The 18,747-nt window shown below is 41.1% G+C and overlaps 5 protein-coding genes across 5 annotated transcripts; 3 read left to right on the forward strand and 2 right to left on the reverse strand.

The window, feature by feature from the left end:
- Positions 1–16: 16 nt before the first annotated feature.
- VTP21DRAFT_2936 (uncharacterized protein) lies at positions 17–5,005 on the forward strand (the record flags this gene model as incomplete). The annotated part of the gene is made up of 21 exons (XM_069393183.1): positions 17–44; positions 107–318; positions 398–597; positions 664–856; positions 923–1,019; positions 1,086–1,336; positions 1,403–1,564; positions 1,628–1,801; positions 1,867–1,958; positions 2,025–2,165; positions 2,244–2,353; positions 2,420–2,535; positions 2,598–2,759; positions 2,840–2,996; positions 3,060–3,212; positions 3,289–3,686; positions 3,755–3,818; positions 3,881–4,185; positions 4,260–4,352; positions 4,416–4,649; positions 4,718–5,005. The coding sequence occupies 21 exons, from the start codon at positions 17–19 to the stop codon at positions 5,003–5,005; spliced, it is 3,630 nt and encodes a 1,209-aa protein (XP_069249546.1).
- Positions 5,006–10,307: 5,302 nt separating this feature from the next.
- On the forward strand, positions 10,308–11,159 carry VTP21DRAFT_2937 (uncharacterized protein; the record flags this gene model as incomplete). The annotated part of the gene is made up of 3 exons (XM_069393184.1): positions 10,308–10,406; positions 10,478–10,887; positions 10,952–11,159. 3 exons carry the CDS (start codon positions 10,308–10,310, stop codon positions 11,157–11,159), a joined length of 717 nt encoding a protein of 238 aa, XP_069249547.1.
- A 510-nt stretch (positions 11,160–11,669) lies between these two features.
- Positions 11,670–12,495, forward strand: VTP21DRAFT_2938 (uncharacterized protein; the record flags this gene model as incomplete). The annotated part of the gene is made up of 4 exons (XM_069393185.1): positions 11,670–11,865; positions 11,934–12,035; positions 12,097–12,181; positions 12,252–12,495. The coding sequence occupies 4 exons, from the start codon at positions 11,670–11,672 to the stop codon at positions 12,493–12,495; spliced, it is 627 nt and encodes a 208-aa protein (XP_069249548.1).
- A 457-nt stretch (positions 12,496–12,952) lies between these two features.
- VTP21DRAFT_2939 (uncharacterized protein) lies at positions 12,953–15,482 on the reverse strand (the record flags this gene model as incomplete). Its single annotated transcript, XM_069393186.1, has 7 exons — positions 12,953–13,363; positions 13,437–13,625; positions 13,682–13,849; positions 13,916–14,133; positions 14,204–14,774; positions 15,181–15,370; positions 15,436–15,482. 7 exons carry the CDS (start codon positions 15,480–15,482, stop codon positions 12,953–12,955), a joined length of 1,794 nt encoding a protein of 597 aa, XP_069249549.1.
- Positions 15,483–17,158: 1,676 nt separating this feature from the next.
- On the reverse strand, positions 17,159–18,265 carry VTP21DRAFT_2940 (uncharacterized protein; the record flags this gene model as incomplete). The annotated part of the gene is made up of 5 exons (XM_069393188.1): positions 17,159–17,205; positions 17,277–17,631; positions 17,717–17,890; positions 17,954–18,055; positions 18,182–18,265. 5 exons carry the CDS (start codon positions 18,263–18,265, stop codon positions 17,159–17,161), a joined length of 762 nt encoding a protein of 253 aa, XP_069249550.1.
- Positions 18,266–18,747: the final 482 nt, after the last annotated feature.

The following is an 18,747-nucleotide window of genomic DNA, read 5'->3' on the forward strand; positions in this document are numbered from 1 at the left end:
CGCAGATGAAATTATAATGGATGTGAAAAGAGTAGTTGTCACGTGTGAGTAATGAAACATTCCCTCGTTTTTAATATGTTTTATCGATGCATATAATTTCTGCTAGATTATGATGAATATGGCCTGTGGCCACAGATCGCAGACGAACTTTCATCGCGCATCCCACTAAAAAATTTGCACTGGAATTCGGCCCAGCATCCTGCTCGTACCATCCATTCGCTAGAGATAGATTTAAAACGATTCACGCCCGACACATCTCCTCAGCATATGCTGCATATCCAATACCCATATTTGAATTTATATTTTGTAGCTTGTGATGTAAGTAATGACATGAATTAATTATATTTAAAAAAATGGATCCATGATTTTGCTTATTTTTATTTTTCACGCGTTATAGGACAGTGAGACATATCGTAATAACGTTCGGAAACAGATAAAGGATTGGTTAGATACAGTGACGTCCAAAAAGAATCAAGAATGGCTAATAGTGTATGTTGCTGGCCAAATATCGGCAAAGAACTCCGCAAGTTTCCTTCGAATGCGTAGCTCTGTTTATGACAAGATAAAGGCTGATTTCAACACACCGAAAAAGGATAGGTAGTGCCTGCCACGTTTTTTCTTGATGTGGATCGTGTTTTTGAATTTTCGTTTCAATTGGAATAGATGTGCAACCATCCGTCTTCACGACACTGAAGCATCAGAGGCGGAGATATGGGGTGATTTTCTCACAAAAATGAAGGAAGGTATTATGTCGAGCTTTGATCTTCACGTCGCCAAGTACGAGGAGGACATTCGCCGTCTAGATTCACAAAGGCAGATGCCTGGATGGAACTATTGCACGTTTTTTATGTTTAAAGTAAAATTAATCTACACTAGCTGCATGTTTCATTTTACAAATGCACTGATATCCATCATTCTATAGGAGGGGTTATCGCATGTATTTGAAACCATGGGTTTATACGACGAAGCCCTACGACAATATGATGAATTAGAAGCATCCTTTTTCCAGGTTTTACGAGGTTACTTTTTGGTGCTATAAATTTAATTTCATATTTTCTCCTCACGTGCCTTTCTTTAATATGTAGACAAGGCGCTTGCTTGGTTTGGCCATTTTGGAGGCATGGATGAGGGTGACGATAGCGCAGATCTCCTCGATTTTCGCAAAAAAACCTATCGAGATCTTATCATGCAAAACGCTATCTCCCTATTTGATTTTCGCTGCTATCTTTTCGCTCGACAATGCCACATGCTCGCCAAGTTAAACCATCCCGTGGAGATATGTCAGAGAGCGCAAATATTCATTTTATCCATGTCATTAGCTTTACGAGACAACAAAGTTGGTATTATTATTTTCTAATCATGGCTTTCCAAAGCATAACGATAGTTTGCCACTATGTTTTAGCAAAGCTTAGGAAAATACTTCATTGAATCTTGGATCTTCTCCTCGTGTATGAATGTTGTTAATGAGTGTGAGCAGATGATGCAAATGTACGCAAATGAGCCGGCTGTTGTTATTCCTTACAATGCGGCAAAATCAGAGCTACTCTTTGCCGCACGGCGTCAAGTAGGCATCCTAGCATTATGTATGATTTCAGCTTTAGACAGTAATTGAAATGTTCCATTTCAGCTCGATTATCTAGGTGTAGCCCATGGTCATCTCCCCAAAGAATTACCCTTTATTCTGTACTGTAACAGTTCAGATGGGGAAGAAGCCAATGGCGACGATCGCCCCGTAAGAATTACATATCAGCGACTGAAGGATGGGCTAGCTTCCCGGGAGTCTTTTGATAAACTCTATACGGTTTGTAATTGTTTGTAAAACGAATGGTTGCATTTCTGTTGCTGAAATCTGGTTCCATTCGATAGACACTAACCACGAGAGCTATACGGGCATGTGACCTGAGCAATCGGAAAAGAATTGAATACTGCTTGCATGCGGATGTGGGGGCACTTCGTTTGTAAATACACTAAACCTTTGAAAGAGTTACTTGAGGATTTTTTCAAACTATTTTTTTTTTTCATAGCTACCGTGAAAAATACGACGAGGCATCTCGTATCCTCGAATCCATCCTCGTACGCCACAATTATAGAGGCTGGACAGTGATTGAGAACTATTTATACCAAATGAATGCCGTCTCCAATAAACATCTCGGGAATCATAAAAAATATCCTTTTATTTTTTTTTCTATATAATTGAGTATGTAGTCGTATAATTGCATCCACTATCCTTAACACGTGACTACATATGTGCAGATGTGCATTGATCTTTTACGGAATCGTCGCGAGCTGGCTGAGGAACAAAAGAATTTCTACACTGACGAGTTACTTGATTCTTCGAGCAAGTTAGAAGAAGGTGAAATAGATCCGATCATTAACCGGTCTTGCATTGTCAATATTAAATTCTGCTTTATTCGTTCAGTTATAGTAACCGGGATGGAGCCGTTTTTCTCCGTTAAGCAACTCTCTCTCCTCGAATCATCGGAGGGCGACGAGAGCATACGCTTAGAGTTGGAGATTGTAAACTCATTCGACAAGGTGAGCGGGTTTATTTTACTGTCCATATGCAACTATTCCTGATTTACAGTCCTCTACTCAAGGAACTGAAAATCAAATCTTTGGAAGTGCGACTTGTGAGCCAAAACACACTGGGAAGAAAAAGAGAGCTGACTACAAGCAACACAGATTTGGATGATCTTTTATTCAGAGCGAATGACCAATCGTTGCCCGTCGGCACTAGCAAAATACTTCTTCATTGCACAGTAAATATTAAACTGAAAGACCAGTGTCAAGGCTGGTCGTTGTGTGCAAAAGTTTCTAATTACATATTTAACTATCTTAGATATCCACTTCTGGAATCTACGTTGCCGAGCTGTGTCGAGTTCAGGTTGGAAATCTCGCCTTTGTTCACGACCTATCAATCATCTCCCGTAAAATTAAATTCCGTGTACATGAGCCACCTTCATTTCTGCGGATTGCCATATCCCAACCTCGTGATGGTACCCTAATGCCATGATATCAGGTTATAGACGTCAAGCTAACTTGGTTTTGCCTCTATATAGTTGTACTTGGAGAACAAGAGACATGCCTCGTTCAAGTTTTTACGCACCAGCAACCCATCAATAGCGGAAAGCTCTCCTTTTTACCCCTTTCGGAAGGCTTTGGTATAGTTAAGAGAGAAGCCATCTCATGCACTGTCAGGGAAGTGGACCCCGGTGAGCATATTTCCTATTGTTTTTGCTATGTTCAACATAATCCAACCTAATCTAACTGACTCCGGGTAAAACGCAGAGACTGAAAATATTTCCGACGACTCTCAGCAGACCTTGGAGCTTAAAATGGATGAATCAGGTAACATTCAACTACCTGAAGTAGATGCCCACCGTGTCCTGGAGCTCAACATTCCTTGTGCAACCCCTCCAAATGTCTCGACACACCGAGTCCAAGTCCATATCGACTATGAAACAAAACGTGGGGCAAAACTCTCCTCTCGGACCACCGGCACTGTGCGTGTATGGATCCCGGTGGATGCACAAGCATGGCCGCGATGGCGAAAGGACTGCTTCTATTTATGTGTGAGCATTTCTTGTAATGGCGCCCAACCTGCGCGATTAATAAGAGGGAGTCTCAATGCGCTAAGTGAAGGTTTTGAAGTGGATCCATGCCCGACCGCAAAAGACGCTTGCATAGTACAGTTCAATTTGCACATTTTTCTTTCGCTAAATACCGATTATACTTACGATTCTTTAACTATTAGACACTATTTCCTCAGCAGCGTGGCTTTCTTCTCTTCAAAGTAAACCGAAAAGAGCATAACAAAGGTAAGCCAAGTGACAATACGAGATTTTTACACATGATTTTACTTACTCTCCTCTTACCAAAGCCCGAACTGCCAAGGCCAAATTTTACTTCTCTGCGACTTACCGCGCGCTACAAACAGAGATTCAGCTATGGCTCTTTCGTGAAGTGCGCCGCCAACTAAAGGATAGTGGTATAGGTCATTATGCTTCCTTGGCTGTTGAACAGCTCGAGCCATTCCTTGCCGGCCTAGACTACACAACTTACGGCCTGACAGAAACCATGTCACTTGCGCCCCCACCAGACTGGCAGGTATTGGAGCGGGCATTAGAGCATCACGATATTAAGGCAAAAACCGGCGTAATTGATGTACTAAAAAAATTTTTCAATGTTAGTGACCTTTTTAATCAATATCCTAGCATGATTTCTATATCAAGTACTTATCTATTTCAATTTGGATATAGGACCACACCAAAGTAACAAGAGCGGAGCTGGCCTCCAGCACAAAATTCGAAGATTCTTCTGTCTCTTTCTCGATGGAGCTTCCTGTTGTCAAGGTAAACTCTCCATTACTAAAGTTCACTGGATGCGATTCATAATTTTTTTTCAAATTTAAACAGGTTGTAATGTCGGTAGAATTTGCTCCCATTGCTAAAACCAAATTTTATCATGGCCAGCCAGTGCCTTGTAAGCTAGTTATCAGTCAATCAGAGCATTGGGCAACGTCTGAAGATGCGCAGCCCATTGAAGCAACTGAAGCAGACGATGATTCCCGCGATTTCTACTACGAGGTAGAGGGGGATATGGACACATGGCTAATTTCGGGCCGTAAAAAGCAGCGCTTCCGATCTAAAGTAAAAAAAGCTTTTATCGTCCAACAGCAACCCATTTTCTCATACTATCTTTTCCCTTGCCCCATTAGCCTGGTGACACGCACGTTTTCGAAGTAACGCTGCTTCCACTCAAAACTGGACAACTCCATCTACCGCCTGTGCGTGTACTTTATCCCCTTTCCTTGGCATCCCAACAAGGGGATGCGCACCATGCCGCCACTGCTCTGGTGAATCACGCTCAGCAGGTTGTGGTGCTCCCAGCCTCCTCCTCGAACACATTTTTTGTGGAACAGCGAACCGTCGCTCCTCCTCCCCCCACTGGTTTAAAAACTGGGTTAGAAGCATTAAAAGAGGAAAGAGACGAACCGTTGGCATAAATCCTATTGTTACCTGATTGATAATTATTAATTTTGTTTTCTATGGGCATTTTATAATATACGGTAATAATTGACCAAACTTGACACCTAAAATGCCTAGAAGTTTCAAGCCTGAAGGGAGGTCACAAACACTATAGAAAATCTTACATTGTGATTATGGAGCCGCAATCGACGAAATGATTTTAGATTGCAACTAAGAACGTGAGAAAACCATAGCGGATAAATGTGCTATATAGCGAAAAGTTTAGTGCCTTACATACTGGGCATTAGATCATGACTGGAATTCTTTGTTTCTGTCATGGATATTGACGTGAATACCGACACCCTTGAAGCTAAATTCTAAGAATATCCTAAGAGTGTCCGACAATAGTATGAGTCCAAAGTATTCGCTGAGTACAACACTAAGTACACGCAAAATTCTGAATGCTTTTCACGATTTGCTCTGATTATAGAATATCCCACGCTTTAGAGTAATTTTTAGGCCCTGTCTTGTTAAACTCAGAGCCAATCTATATTAAAAAGTATTTCGATTACTTCGTCCTCTAGGCAATGGTCTCCAATAAATGTGGTATATGATACCAGTATTGAGGGCCAAAACCTGTAGATTAATGATTTTCTTCAACCAATACTCGGTAGATGATGTATAGTTTATTGTATACCAACATCTATCAGTATCGACATGTGTAATCCGTCTTGAACTACATTGGTGATTAAACTAATAGTGCTTATCCAATACGAAAAACTAAAATAGTAGGTACTATCCCTACCGCGAGTTATTAAAAAAACACAACTTGTTAGCGTTGAATATTGGAAAAGAGAATGTAATAGCATAAAAATGAACGATTGGATCGATTAATTTCCGATAACTTTGCCAAGGACAGGGGGTAACCAGAGCCAATATTGCACTTCTTCAATACACAAGAACTTTTTTTTGCTTAGTTTTTCTAGTAGTAAATATTCTCACATCTGCTTTAACCACTTCCAATCAAGTTATTTGGATTTGCTTTCTATACAACAATGCTTTTCATATTATACTTTATTCTAAACTAGACTGCTTTCTATTTCGGGTCCAGGAAATCGGAATGAGAACGAAAATTAATAAAAGCATTCTTCCCACGCAACATAGGCAGCCAGACTGGAATATCACTCTATGGGACTTGGCAAGAAGTTAAGCTTGGGAATTTTTTGCTTAGAGATTATTAAACAGAGCTATTTTAGACGCCCTAATAAATCGATATAAGAGCACGGTTTCTTATAAATAGTGAGTCTGTTTCATAAAGAAATTGCCCTACCTTTCGAAATATTCCACTTCTTTTATTAGCTATCGAAAATTCCCAATACTATAGCTAGTAACTAGATAATATGAAAGTAGCTATTATCGCAATGTTTTTGTCCGCCTTTCTAGCGGTTGCCTTGGGGAGTCCTCTTGCAGAGAATCGTAGAAAGTGTAGTGGTCCAGGTAGACCCTGCGATACCCCCGCTGATTGTTGTCCCGAAGCACCTCTCTGTATGCCAACCGGTTATTGCAGCTATTAAGTGATCTTTTCCAAGGATCCTGGAATTTTTGCTACTTGTTTGTTATACGAAAAACTTCAATATTAGTGATTTATCCGAATAAACACCGAAATATTAGATCTATGTTTGCACTGGCTATTCTGAGTTATCTCACCCTGATATGGTTACAAAGTATGCTTTAAAAAAACAAAAATAAATCACCTCGTGTACTCTTAAAGGTTTAGAAAATTCTCCTTCACTCTATTCGCCGTATCAGTCGACTATGGATCTTCAGAACTATTGCTTGACGAATCATTCTGTTCGTGTATCTAGCAGGTAACAAATTATATTTGTATTTCAACTTCAGGAATATAAGGGTAATTCAGGATACAAGAACTATGGAGATTTTTGAGATTTCGCACAAGTCAATCATAAAATATGGAGCTTTTGTTTATTGGATTTAAACGTTATAAAGGAGATTTAAATCTTTCTGAATCGCTAGATCTTGAAAAAATGAAACTAATATACTCCGATTCAACCCAATTTTGTGACAATCGCTATAGTCTTAGGCTATGATGAAAAGAATGCTCGAAGAACAAGGAGTAACTGTAAAAAAAAATGAAGGCACACAACTTGAGAAATAGTAAATATAAAAGCCTTAACAAATATTAGACTTTTACTAAGCCTCATCATCGGAAGCGATCAAATCGGAATTATTTTGCTCTAGGACAATTTTAGAAGATCCTAGTTTGTTTAGGTAGTGCCATCGTCGGTTGGAAAATAAACAAAGATTAAGGCGATTTTATTATTTATTCGGGGGAAATTGACTAGTACGGAGTGCAGCGCTTTATATCAATTCAATCCGATTTATTTCCTATTCCTGTGCAAGTCATTATAAATACCATCTCTGCTCCATGGTAAAAACATATCCATTCTTTTCTTCATCCAAATACACTCTTTTCACAAGGCACAGCACATTATCACGCACACCATTATGAAGTGGGTTCTTGCTCTTTTAGTCATTTCTGCCCTTCTCGCGGTGGCCACCAGCAATCCCTTGAAGAAGCGCCAGACCTGCTATTTGGCAGACTGTCACCGCACCCGCGATTGTTGTGCCGGATTCTTTTGCAATAAGGCTGAAAAACAGTGCTACCCCGTTGGCTAAACTGGCTTTTAGTCCACCTAGATGAGGTGTTATTACCACAATGTCTTCTGAATATCTCCTCTATAATTCGTTTGTAAAATTAATAAAACTGATCATTGACTTATTATGTATGTATATTATTTTCTAATAACGCTAAATGATCTCGGACGAATATAGTATACCAGTATGTTGCAAGCTTGACAATTTACGTGTTCTCCTATACTGACGTGCTTTCTAACACATACACATAAGCCGTATGCATAAATCAAGGAAAAATCGACATACTTATTCTGGCTGATATCTGAAATGTCCTAAATTGGACTTTTTGGAATACACCAGCCTCAATGTTTTTAATGCACAACCACTAGAACCTTCTCTGCTCACAAATGGATATTGCTTTTCACCGTGCCTTCTACGTAATATAACAGAGCGAGAGCCTAATTAAGTAGATGAGACCATGACATTTCTCAATATAACCTTATCCAACTATAAAACGCTCAAGCGTGAAATATACTATGTTTGGATAGCAGGTGCGTTAAGAATAGTTATTGGAATTATATAAAAGATGCTTGAACCACAAGCTTCGCTCTCGTTATTTCTCTGAAAGAAACTCCTTGACCTTTTCCACACATTAGCTACCCGTTTCTAAAACGTCTAAACTTGAACAATTCAATAACAATGAAATGTGTTATAGTTTTGTTAATCTTTACTGTTCTTTTCTCATTGGCCTTGGCTTCTGGTACCCTGGAAAAGAGATGCAAACCACTGAACGCACCTTGTTCTGGTGGTGATGTCTGCTGTGAAGGGACTTGCCAGAAAAAGAGTCCCCACTGGTGTTGTTCTTATTGTTTACACTGAACTTGAGCTATTTTTTTTCTTATTTCTTACTTTTCTATATATGAGTCGAAATTGCCTGACTGCCATTCATATTCATAAAAATTTGCAATAAATAGGTCTTTGGGAAACCAGAAAATGAAAGTATTAAAAAACATTTTCGATGTATACACATATCAGTTAACGCCTATCTAAGTTATTTGCCACTACCAGCTTGTTTATTAACTAGCTTTTGAGAGACTGAGAAAAATAGATAAATACCCTCGGATGTTTTCCTAGAGAATATCTTCAATGGATACTATACCATACACGTTTTAGCTCAGAAAAATTCAATTAAGCTGGTGGGAATTTTATAGCGATCACTGAATCAGATATATGTGACTAAAACCAAAGTATTTCGAGAATTTCTTCTATTTTGCATCTGACTTGGCATTTTTGCATTATAATTGCATCTAAAAGTTGATTGTAAACCTCCCCTCCTCTAATGAGGCTGTAATTACCTGTAATGATAGCAATATTAGCCCCACTATGTACGATGAAATAATCAAATATAAAATCGTTTATATACAAATGTTTTCCTTGTTCTAATTGCGCTATCCTTAACGATGCTATCCTTTTCGTTCATTAAACTCGCCCAATTAAGCAGTTGCGCGAAATGATAACAACGAAACTTCGATTAATCCAGCTTGGCGAAAGGCATTATTACATGTTGTCATGCCGAGCACCTGGAAAGATACGGCTACGATGGAAGAGATCCAACGCCGGAAAGCATCAATAACACGCGCTACTCAGCTGCTTAAGGATATTACACCTGATTCTGGCTGCTACATAACGAGTCCGATCCAAACTATCCAGAGCGGCAAATATCCTATTTCAGTGGCCATTATTCACGTCTCAAATCTTTAAAAAAGTCAGTCGATCCAAGGGGGTTGTTTAGGTGTAGGCACTGCGTCGGTAGCGAAGATTGGACTGACGATCTCAACTGCCTGCGGTCATAGTTCATATCTAATTCGTTATATGCCTATATCTACTTTATCTTTTCTACGTGTATTTTCAAAGGCTGATAAATACGATAGCACGACAAAAAAAAATAAAGAGCACGTTCTCTGATAGTTGTAATCTGTACTCAATCCATCTATATGATAAGCTATTGTTTGAAAGGAGAATCTTATTCAACGGTGTCTGAGTTGGCGTTTGATAGGGACATTTTCTCTGGTAATTGTTTTCAAAGTAGACTCGATAGTAGATCATCAGCCTATCTCTCTTTTAGCAATATCGGCAATTTCGATGCTCAGCTAACGGAGGCAAGCTTAAAACAGTTTTTTATTACCAGTCTTTAAATAGTATATAGTAAAAAGAGGATCTTGAAAGCGATATGTGTGGCTAGGGAAGACCACCTATACCGACCAAAATATAACATGCAATGCCCTCTGTGGTGATTCATTTTCGTTAGAATACCTATTTCTATCGTTAGCATTTCTCATTTCCCGTGATGATTTTTACAGTAAAATTGGAATAGCAAGAGAGATATCAGATATCTGATAGCAGATTTGACCAGTTTGGAATGCAAGAACGGCCCCGACTCATTTTTATTACTCAGTTACTTTTTTCTTCTGGTTTACATTGGTCGCCATTGATGAGATTCTCCTACTCGTGAGATTTAGATTGTATAGGATCAAAATACAAAATACTTACAGCTCTGGGGATTACTCCCCCCATTCCTTCTCCTTCTACGTCGGTCCTAGTATTTATTCGATCCCTCATTCTTTTTCTTTTTTTTTTTCAAAATTATACTTTCACTACCCATTTGATATTTAATCAACTTGACAAATGCTTTTTGAAACCGATATATTCTGGTCCGGTCACGGTGAAGAGCAGCAGAAACCTGAGGAAAAGGAGGACATTGTTACCGATCTACAGGAAGAACAGGCAATTGAACATTTTTATTCAAATTTGCAAGGACATCATCACTAATTAGTACTACTTTTTTCCCATTATAGGAGTCAGATGAGCCCATCGCAGAATTGCCCATGGAACTGCTGAGCGCTATCGCTACTGAGGAGCGTCGCATTGCGGAACTTCGTGATGAGCTCCATTACCACGAAGAACAGCTTCACCGCCTCCAAGTACGATGGCGACGTGCAATAGCACAGGAGGAGCGTTCGCGAATTGCAGAGTCATCTCGAACATCGATGGCCTCCAGGCCTTCAACTACATCCCGAACCTCTTTCTCATCGGTAACATCAGGAGAAAGTGTGCAGACAGAACCTGAACGGATTCAGGAGATGGAGAGTGGAAAAGCCGAGGTAGTAGATTCAAGCGATGCAATCCTTCAAGCAAGTCATGCCGTTTATGATATGACTAGTCGAGGAATCAAAGAGCTGATGGGAGACATAAGTGAGACTGAGATGTAAGTGATGGTCCTGCTTGGCCTTTTTCGGAAATTTGTATCTCACCTCATTTGACCTGATTAGTTTCCAATCGACCAGACGAAAAACCCTGAGCCTTACGCGAAAGTTCAGCAGCTTCACGGACGAAGGATTTCGGTCCTCACGAAAGAAGACCCTTGGGTTTATGGAACAAATGATGCGCTCAACGGCAGAGGTGTTTGAGGTCAACTCTCCTTCCCTCTTTATGCTTGGCCGACTAGTGGAGGAGCCCACGGAAGACAAATCACCATGAGGACGTATATACCTAAGGGTAGGACCTCAAACTTTTTTTTTTCATTTCTCCTTTATTCCTCTTTTATGGTTATTCTTATCTTTCCTCATTATTAATACATAGTTTTATTTTCCTTTGCTTTACTTTGTAATTTCTCTATGTTGTTTTCCTTATATTTTGTTTTGCCTCGTCTGTTTGAACTCCTCGATGATGACACTTTCGAAAGCTATTTTTGAACAATTACCACGTTAAATAAACACTATTATACCACTTGTTTTAATATTTTTTACCAGTGAACCAAATATATATATCGGAGAATCCCCCCTCTTGGCTAATTCTCTCGGCACCCACTGGTCAACAATCTAGAGCAACGACCTACATATCGTGCTAAGCCACAAGCGATCACAATTTTAATTAGACTATTTTCTTTACCGGTACCTTCGAACTAGCTATTTTGCCCTATTTATTTGTATATTAATGAATTGGATTCTTTAAGTGTCTTCTCTTCTTGCTTGATAAGTTTTCTTAATAATGGATTTGGATACAACAGCGGCTCATTCAAGTAAAGCCAAAACGGTGCATTTTGAAGGTGTCCCCTCTGACAACGACGACCATGTGGCTACTGAAGATACAATGACGCATGATAAAAATAATCAGGAACAATTATATGATCCATTGTATTTCGACACTGATTCTGATGAAAGCGAGGATGAACGTGATCTAAAAGGTTTGACCCAACTATTATACTTCATGATTTCAATAATCTATTCATACATTATCTTGGTTTCTTTGCAGGAAAAAACAAAGCCGATCGAATAGTGCGCACAAATGACGAGCTGTTCTACGATCCTGAACAAGACGATCGTGACGAGGAGTGGGTGATCAATGAAATGGGAGGTAAGATCTAACTTGTTTGATAATGTCAATTTGTGCACTGGCTCACTCTTTTTCTTTAAAGTCGCGCCGGAGACACACGGATTCAAGACAGATGCAATACTTAGTTGTCCATGTTGCTTAACCGAGGTGTGTTATAGTTGTCAAAGGTAATTTTTCTATACATTCCGATTAGTGATAGCAACAGCCGATCGATCCTTGTCTCTCTCTTCATCCTAGACATGAGCGCTATCAGCATCAATACCGGGCCATGTTTGTCCGACACTGCCGAGTCATCAAGACAGAACGTCTTCGCTATGAACCCCCTGATTCGCGACACAAGCGGCGAAAAGGTGGTGAGAATGAAATATCGGACGAGGGCGATGAATTCTATTTTCCTGTTGAGTGCGTGAACTGCCGGACAAGGATCGCAGTGTATGACACAGAAGAAGTATACCATTTCTTTAATGTAATTGCTTCATGATGCCATGTTTGATATTTTCTCAAATCATCACAATATCCCCATAACACTGCAAAATATAGAGTCATCGTTATTTAATTCGTTTTTTTATCACATTATAACAAACACACAAGTAAATTGGATGCAATGACAATGGGAAGTAAAATGTGAAAGGGGAAAGGGGGGAGGGGGAGAAAATCGAGGAAAGGGTGATTGCACGAAATGTTTTGGGAAGGAGTGGTACCAAGAAGTTCATTTTACAACACAAAGAGAAATGAATGAGGAAAAAAAAAAATAATGGAGAGAATCGCAAACACTACAACAGAACAAAATATAATTTTTTTTCAGTTATTACTTCATTAATAAGTGCATATGAGAGGGGAGGGGGGGGGGGGAAGGGATGAAAGCATTGGGGAATTAAAAAAAAGTAATAAAATAAGGTTGGTATTCTCTAATAAATGCTGGTTCATAGGTTGTCTATCTAAATTTTATCATCATCTATCAGAAATCGAGCGAATCCGTTCGAAAATCCAGTGCGAAAGAGCAATGCATCCAACTCTGGCCCGGTCATCACTCCGCTCAGCCCACGTAGTCCAACCGGTTTGCGCACATCCGTCGCTCGCGAGCCAATGCTTGCCGTCTTACTACGCTTCTGGGGGTCGCGCAGAATCTTACTTGTGATTCGTTTCCCATAGGGTGTGTTGCGGATTGCCGGAAGAAGCGGGCGAATTGTCTCCACCAGACGAGCACGCTGCACTGGGTCGGCGTGGTCGAGGGCGGTCTGGACCACGTAGTTGCCATAAGGATCGCGAAGAAGCTTCTCGAGCCGCTGCTTGTTGAGAAGCTCCTCCACCATGAGCTTGCGTGTCTCTGGTTGTGCAACGCGAATGCACTAAATTGAAGGAGAAGTCCAAGATCAGGTGGGATTGCTTGAGCAAATGAAGGTCGTTTCGATTCCTGTTTACCTTTTCTATAGCATTGGAGCTGAATTTTTGTACGGATAAGTTGCATATATGCCCAATATACTGTCGGACCAGAGGTTCAGAATAGCGAGGGTCCCCGAGGTCAAGGATGTATTGGACGACGTAGTTGCCATAGGCGTCCTGAATGAGCAAAAGCGAGTGGTAGAGGACAATTTCCTGGACAAGTTGGGCCTTGACCATTTCGTGAGAACGGAGCGAACTCATTGTTTAGATTCGTTATAGCCTACCTTTTGGCTGGGAGACGCATAGTCGAAGCATCGTTGAAGAACGCAGCACCCGTGTCGATGAGTGGCCACCTCCACATAGCGCTGACACACCGCGTCATAGATAAATTGATTTTCTTCTGGGCTGAGGCGCTGGAGACATTTTTGGATAACATGGTTGCCATTTAAATCCTGAGAGATGAGTGCATAAGACTTAGCCGGGCTGCTAGCTGAAGTCAATCAAAAGATTAGGCTTACCTTGATAAGGCCAACGACGTTTCCGGAGAGCCCAGCGATCACAAGCCGAACTTCATGTGGAGTGCTTAGGGTGTCGATCATCTTTTGAACAACCCGGGTCCCGTGGTTGTTAAGGGCCACCTCAACTAGGTCCGGCACCACCCCCTGAACTAGCACGGTCCGCTGTTCCTCGGAGCTGTATTCGAAGAGCTTCTGGCACAGATAGTTCGCAATGGGGTCTATTCCAACACATTTGAAATGAGCAAACGCCAAGGAGCGGTTAGAGGGAAAGAGGGCAGGATACGTTACGCATCATTAACTCGGGCAAATGTGGGTACAGCTCCCGGATGATAAAGCTGGTGTGAAGGTGACTGTTAGACTCCACCGTTCGTTGGAGGAAACGGCACCCCAGCTGGTCCTGTGCCAACAAGTGAATCCGTCCCTCGATATCCTTAAGGGTAATCTTGGGCGGGGTTCTGGGAGGAGAGCTCAAAATCGGGTCCGAGCTGGCGGCCGCCGTAACTAGCGACGGCGTGCTCCAACCACTGCAAGCCGGTGAGAGGTTCTCCCCACAGTCGATGCCATACCGAAAGGCTGGCCAAGCCGAGCCAGAGGAGGTAATCGAAGAGATGCTAGAATTGTCCATGGAGGATCCCTGAATCTCTCGAAGAGCTCTGTCTGGCGTCGAGACCGTGGAGCTTGGCGAATTTATCATGTACAGGTTCGAGGGAAGACCTTCGCTTTTTTCCGACGTGGGTGAGAATAGACTGGTCGCTAGCCTCCACGCCCCGTGTCCTGCTTCATTCTTCGAAAACTGCGGTGGCAGCTCTCCTAAAATGAAGTGCGGCTTTGATTCTTCATCCATTTCATTCGCACGTCTCTATGAAACTGAGAAAGCAATATCTTATGTTCTGGGTAATATTGAAAGGCAGAGGGTGGAGAGAGAGAGAAGATAGGGTAAACTGTACTTGAGAAAAAAAAAATATCAGAAAAAACAAATGAAAGTTTATGAGGGTTACAGTTCTCGGGCCGATATTTGTACCATAACCAACAAGACCGAAGAAGTAGAGGGTTAAGAGGAAAGAGAATGGCCTCAGAAAGGGGGAGGAAAAAAAAACGATGGAGAGAAGAACCCAAATCCTTTTTTCCTGCAACCTGCACAGCAAATCTCTAATATTGGCACGCCTCCTTCAGAAAACGGTGTTTTATTTATTGTTATTTGTTGTGGTTACCGGTTACGCCCATGTAACCTAGGCCAAGGTCGTCCCAAAAAAAAAAAACCTTACCTGAACTGATCCAACGGCCTCTGCAACCGTCTGCAACTTCCCGGGATTTAATACGTTCCCTTTCTTGGGGATAATTTCATCTGGGTGGAGGCCGCGCATGGATCTGCAGCAGGGGGCATCAAGCACTCTCCGAGGAAAAGGATCAAGGTTGGTCTTGCGCATGACCGGTTTCCGTGGCCCCTCCCCCAAGCTTCAGGGTGCCAGAGCTGGCGGGTTGATTTCATTTCATGTGCGTTCGGGGATCGTATTTATTACATCTCCTCCTTCGCAAAGGAAATGAAAACAACGGCGCTGAGGCTCATTTCCTTGTGTAGGCTCGCCGTACGATCACAAGTAAGGTTGGCATGGTGAGAAAATCAAGCACTTAAGCCGGTCAAAAATGAGTCAGGGGAAAATAAAGCGACCGGCTGCAATAGTCGAGAAAGACTAATCTGGCCCGATTCAAAGTGAATCTTGATGAAAATGAATTATTTTAATCTCCTTAACCTCAAAAGATTAAGGCAAAGGGGATTGAAATGTGAACAAAAAGAAATTATTATACATAGAGATTAGTAGATTGACACATATCCACGTTAGGTGGTCAAAATGCAGTCCGATGAAAAATAGATATAAACCATGGGGGTCTGACCATTGGGGTCTGATGGCCACCATTACTAAAAAGAATAGTGGACCGAGCAAGCTAGTCAATGCGAGACAGAAAAACGGGATAGATACCAGTTCGTCGTGAAAATCCCTATGTTCCTGTAGTTTTTTTTTCTTGGGTGATCTCTAAGTCCGCTTCCTCGCTATCCCAAAATTAAAAATCCTGCACAACATGCAGAGTGATTGATAATCCAAGCTGGTATTCTGAAAAGTATCTCTAGTCCTTTCTTAGACTAATCGAAAATGATGACGAATTCAAGTATTCAACCGCTCCTATCATCGACTCTGGTACCTTAGCGACCTCCGCTACGGAGATGATGCGTCTTAGGGTAGAATGCAGCCAGTTTTGAGAGAATAGAGTAAATCAGAGGCACTACAGTCTCTGACCTCTCCCCTCCCCCCCCCCCCCAGCACAGCGAGGGGTCGTGATAGGGCAGCCCTAGTATGAATGGCTCGTTTTGGACCGTTGGTGTCCTTGACAACAACTCAGTGTGGTTCGTATATGGAAAATGCAGAATTCGGGCTAATACGAATAGGCCGCAGGTATGTTGTGATTCATTATTCTCCACCCTCTTGCCCCAAATACAGATAATCAGGTTAAGACTGAGCCAGGAGTGAGAGGACAGCGTTAAACATCAGCATGTCTTCGATATATATATATATATTTAATTTATTATATGTTGTACCGCTATTTATTTGTTATCGCTTATGGAGGTTGGGCCACAACTATTCATTGGTATTAGAGAACAAATTTATGTCAAGCAATTACACCATAATACAACTACTTCGAATGAGCCAGGTTTTGAACAACAGTGCATGTTCAAACGTAATTGGAAAACAGCCACTAGTGCACTAAGTCACCTTGGAAAACAAATCAATATGAAGCTGCTGTTGCTAATATTAATAATAGGGCTACAGTGGAAAATTTCCCCTAAACTTTAGTCTGTAATGCAGGGCTAATCTAAAATGTTATTACATACTATGAAAGGCGACGTAACGATTCTGTTTTTTATATTAAAAAGCAGTAGGGTAGATTCAAACGAGAAAAGGAATTTAAACAACGAAATGATTCTACGGCCAAATGATGAAATGATGAGGTGGATTGGCCAATGTAATGTCAAAGAGTAAAAAGAAAGTGAAAAAACTTTTATTTTATCATTAAAGTGTTATTATATCATCAAAGTAAAAAGTATAGAAAGTGGTATTATAGGTCGAGATAGAGGTAGAGAGCTTGAAACAAAGAAACAGATTAGGAACGGGTTATTAAAACTACTCTGCATAATCCTTGGATTATGCACTGCAATTTTGTTTATCATCGTTTAATTTCGTTTGCCCTCTATAATGCATTATAGAAAGCATCGGCGATCAGCCGATGTGCATAGGCTAGTGGAAGAGAAAGGCCTAAATAAGCATGCGTTTTATAGGAAAATAGAGGGAGTCGATGCGAGACTTACTTGTTGGATGAACTTTGTCCCAGAATAAGTATTTGTCTGGCTCTGCGCATTTGGCAAAATTGTTCTGGCATGGGTTTTTCACATTCGAGAACCCGAACTTCTCGGGAGATTGAATAAATTGGTCAAACAGCGAGTGAACATCGAATAATTGCACATTAGCATCTGGAAATTGTGATGCAAGCCCTTGTATCGACTTTTCCAGTAGCGTATTATATCTAATAACGTATTCTCTTAGTTTGGGAGATTGAATTATTGCCGGGTACCCTTTGACACGATCGGAAGCAAGCGGGAGAGCCTCTACAGGAGGAACATTAGGGATAAAGAAGTGGCGCGCACCATGTTGGTAAAGGCTGGCCTGCAGCATCAAATGAAAAATTAACTTTAGAAAGTCAGGAGGGAAGTAGACTACATGTCATAATCTCCTCTAGAGCTTTAATAACCTCATTTTGCTTGCTCGGAGCGGCTCCCGAAAAAAACAGGTCGTAGTTATCATTGATTCCGATCCATATCGCAAAAAGGCGCCCCTCATTGTACGAAACCGTGTCTGCAACTTGACTTTTATAGAACTTTTGGGCCTGCTCTTTCACACTTGGTGCAGAGCGAGGCACTACTTGCTAGATAGAAAGCATTGCATCAGCATGAAATGGGCACAAGAAATGCCTAGGATTAAAGTCTACGTTATCTACAGTCGCTCCACTAAAGGCAAAGTTGTCAAGTTTTACATCCAATCTCTCGGAGAGATAATCATTCCACAATCGCCCATTAGAGTTTCCTTTATCCTGAATAGCGGTTTTGAGAGGCCATCAAATTAATTTCTTTCTAGTATCTATCCGAGGGCGACTTACATTATCACTCTATGAATCTCCGAATACGACTAAATTCTTATAAGTCGAAGCCGCGATGACAGAGGGGATGGAGGAAAATAAAACTAGTGCAATATAAAGTGCGACATACACCATCGTACTCTTTGTTTGATGGAAGCGATACATCGTAAATAGAGAGATGTGTGGACACAAGAATATAGAAGGAACGGGAAGTGGTAAAGAGAGGAAGGAGGAAAATATAATGAGATCGGGAGAGATGAAGAATGCAAAGCGGGATGATGACTTAAGAAAGGGAAAGGCAAAATCGCTGAAGGGACGAACGTAAAGGCTTTTACCCTGCAACCTGCATGTCTCTAATTTAAACACACTTCCTTCAAGTGGTGCTTAATTGACTGTTATTAGTTGTGGTTATGCACATCACCCTATTCCAAGTTTGTCAATACACATTGTACTATCTATCGCAGTTCATCCAACTGAATGGTTTCTGCAACTGTCTGAAACTCCTAGATAATTAATTCCTTTCCATTCTTGGGGGTAATTTAATCTGGGGCGGAGGCGGCCGAGATGGTTGTGCAGGAGAAGGCATCAAGCCCTCTCCAAAGGGAAAAAATCATGACCGTCCTCAAGGCTCAGGGTACGGGAATTAG

The sequence above is a fragment of the Calcarisporiella thermophila genome (genome assembly GCF_041956535.1).
Source record: "Calcarisporiella thermophila strain CBS 279.70 unplaced genomic scaffold VTP21scaffold_16, whole genome shotgun sequence".
Classification (NCBI taxonomy): Eukaryota; Fungi; Calcarisporiellomycota; class Calcarisporiellomycetes; order Calcarisporiellales; family Calcarisporiellaceae; genus Calcarisporiella; species Calcarisporiella thermophila.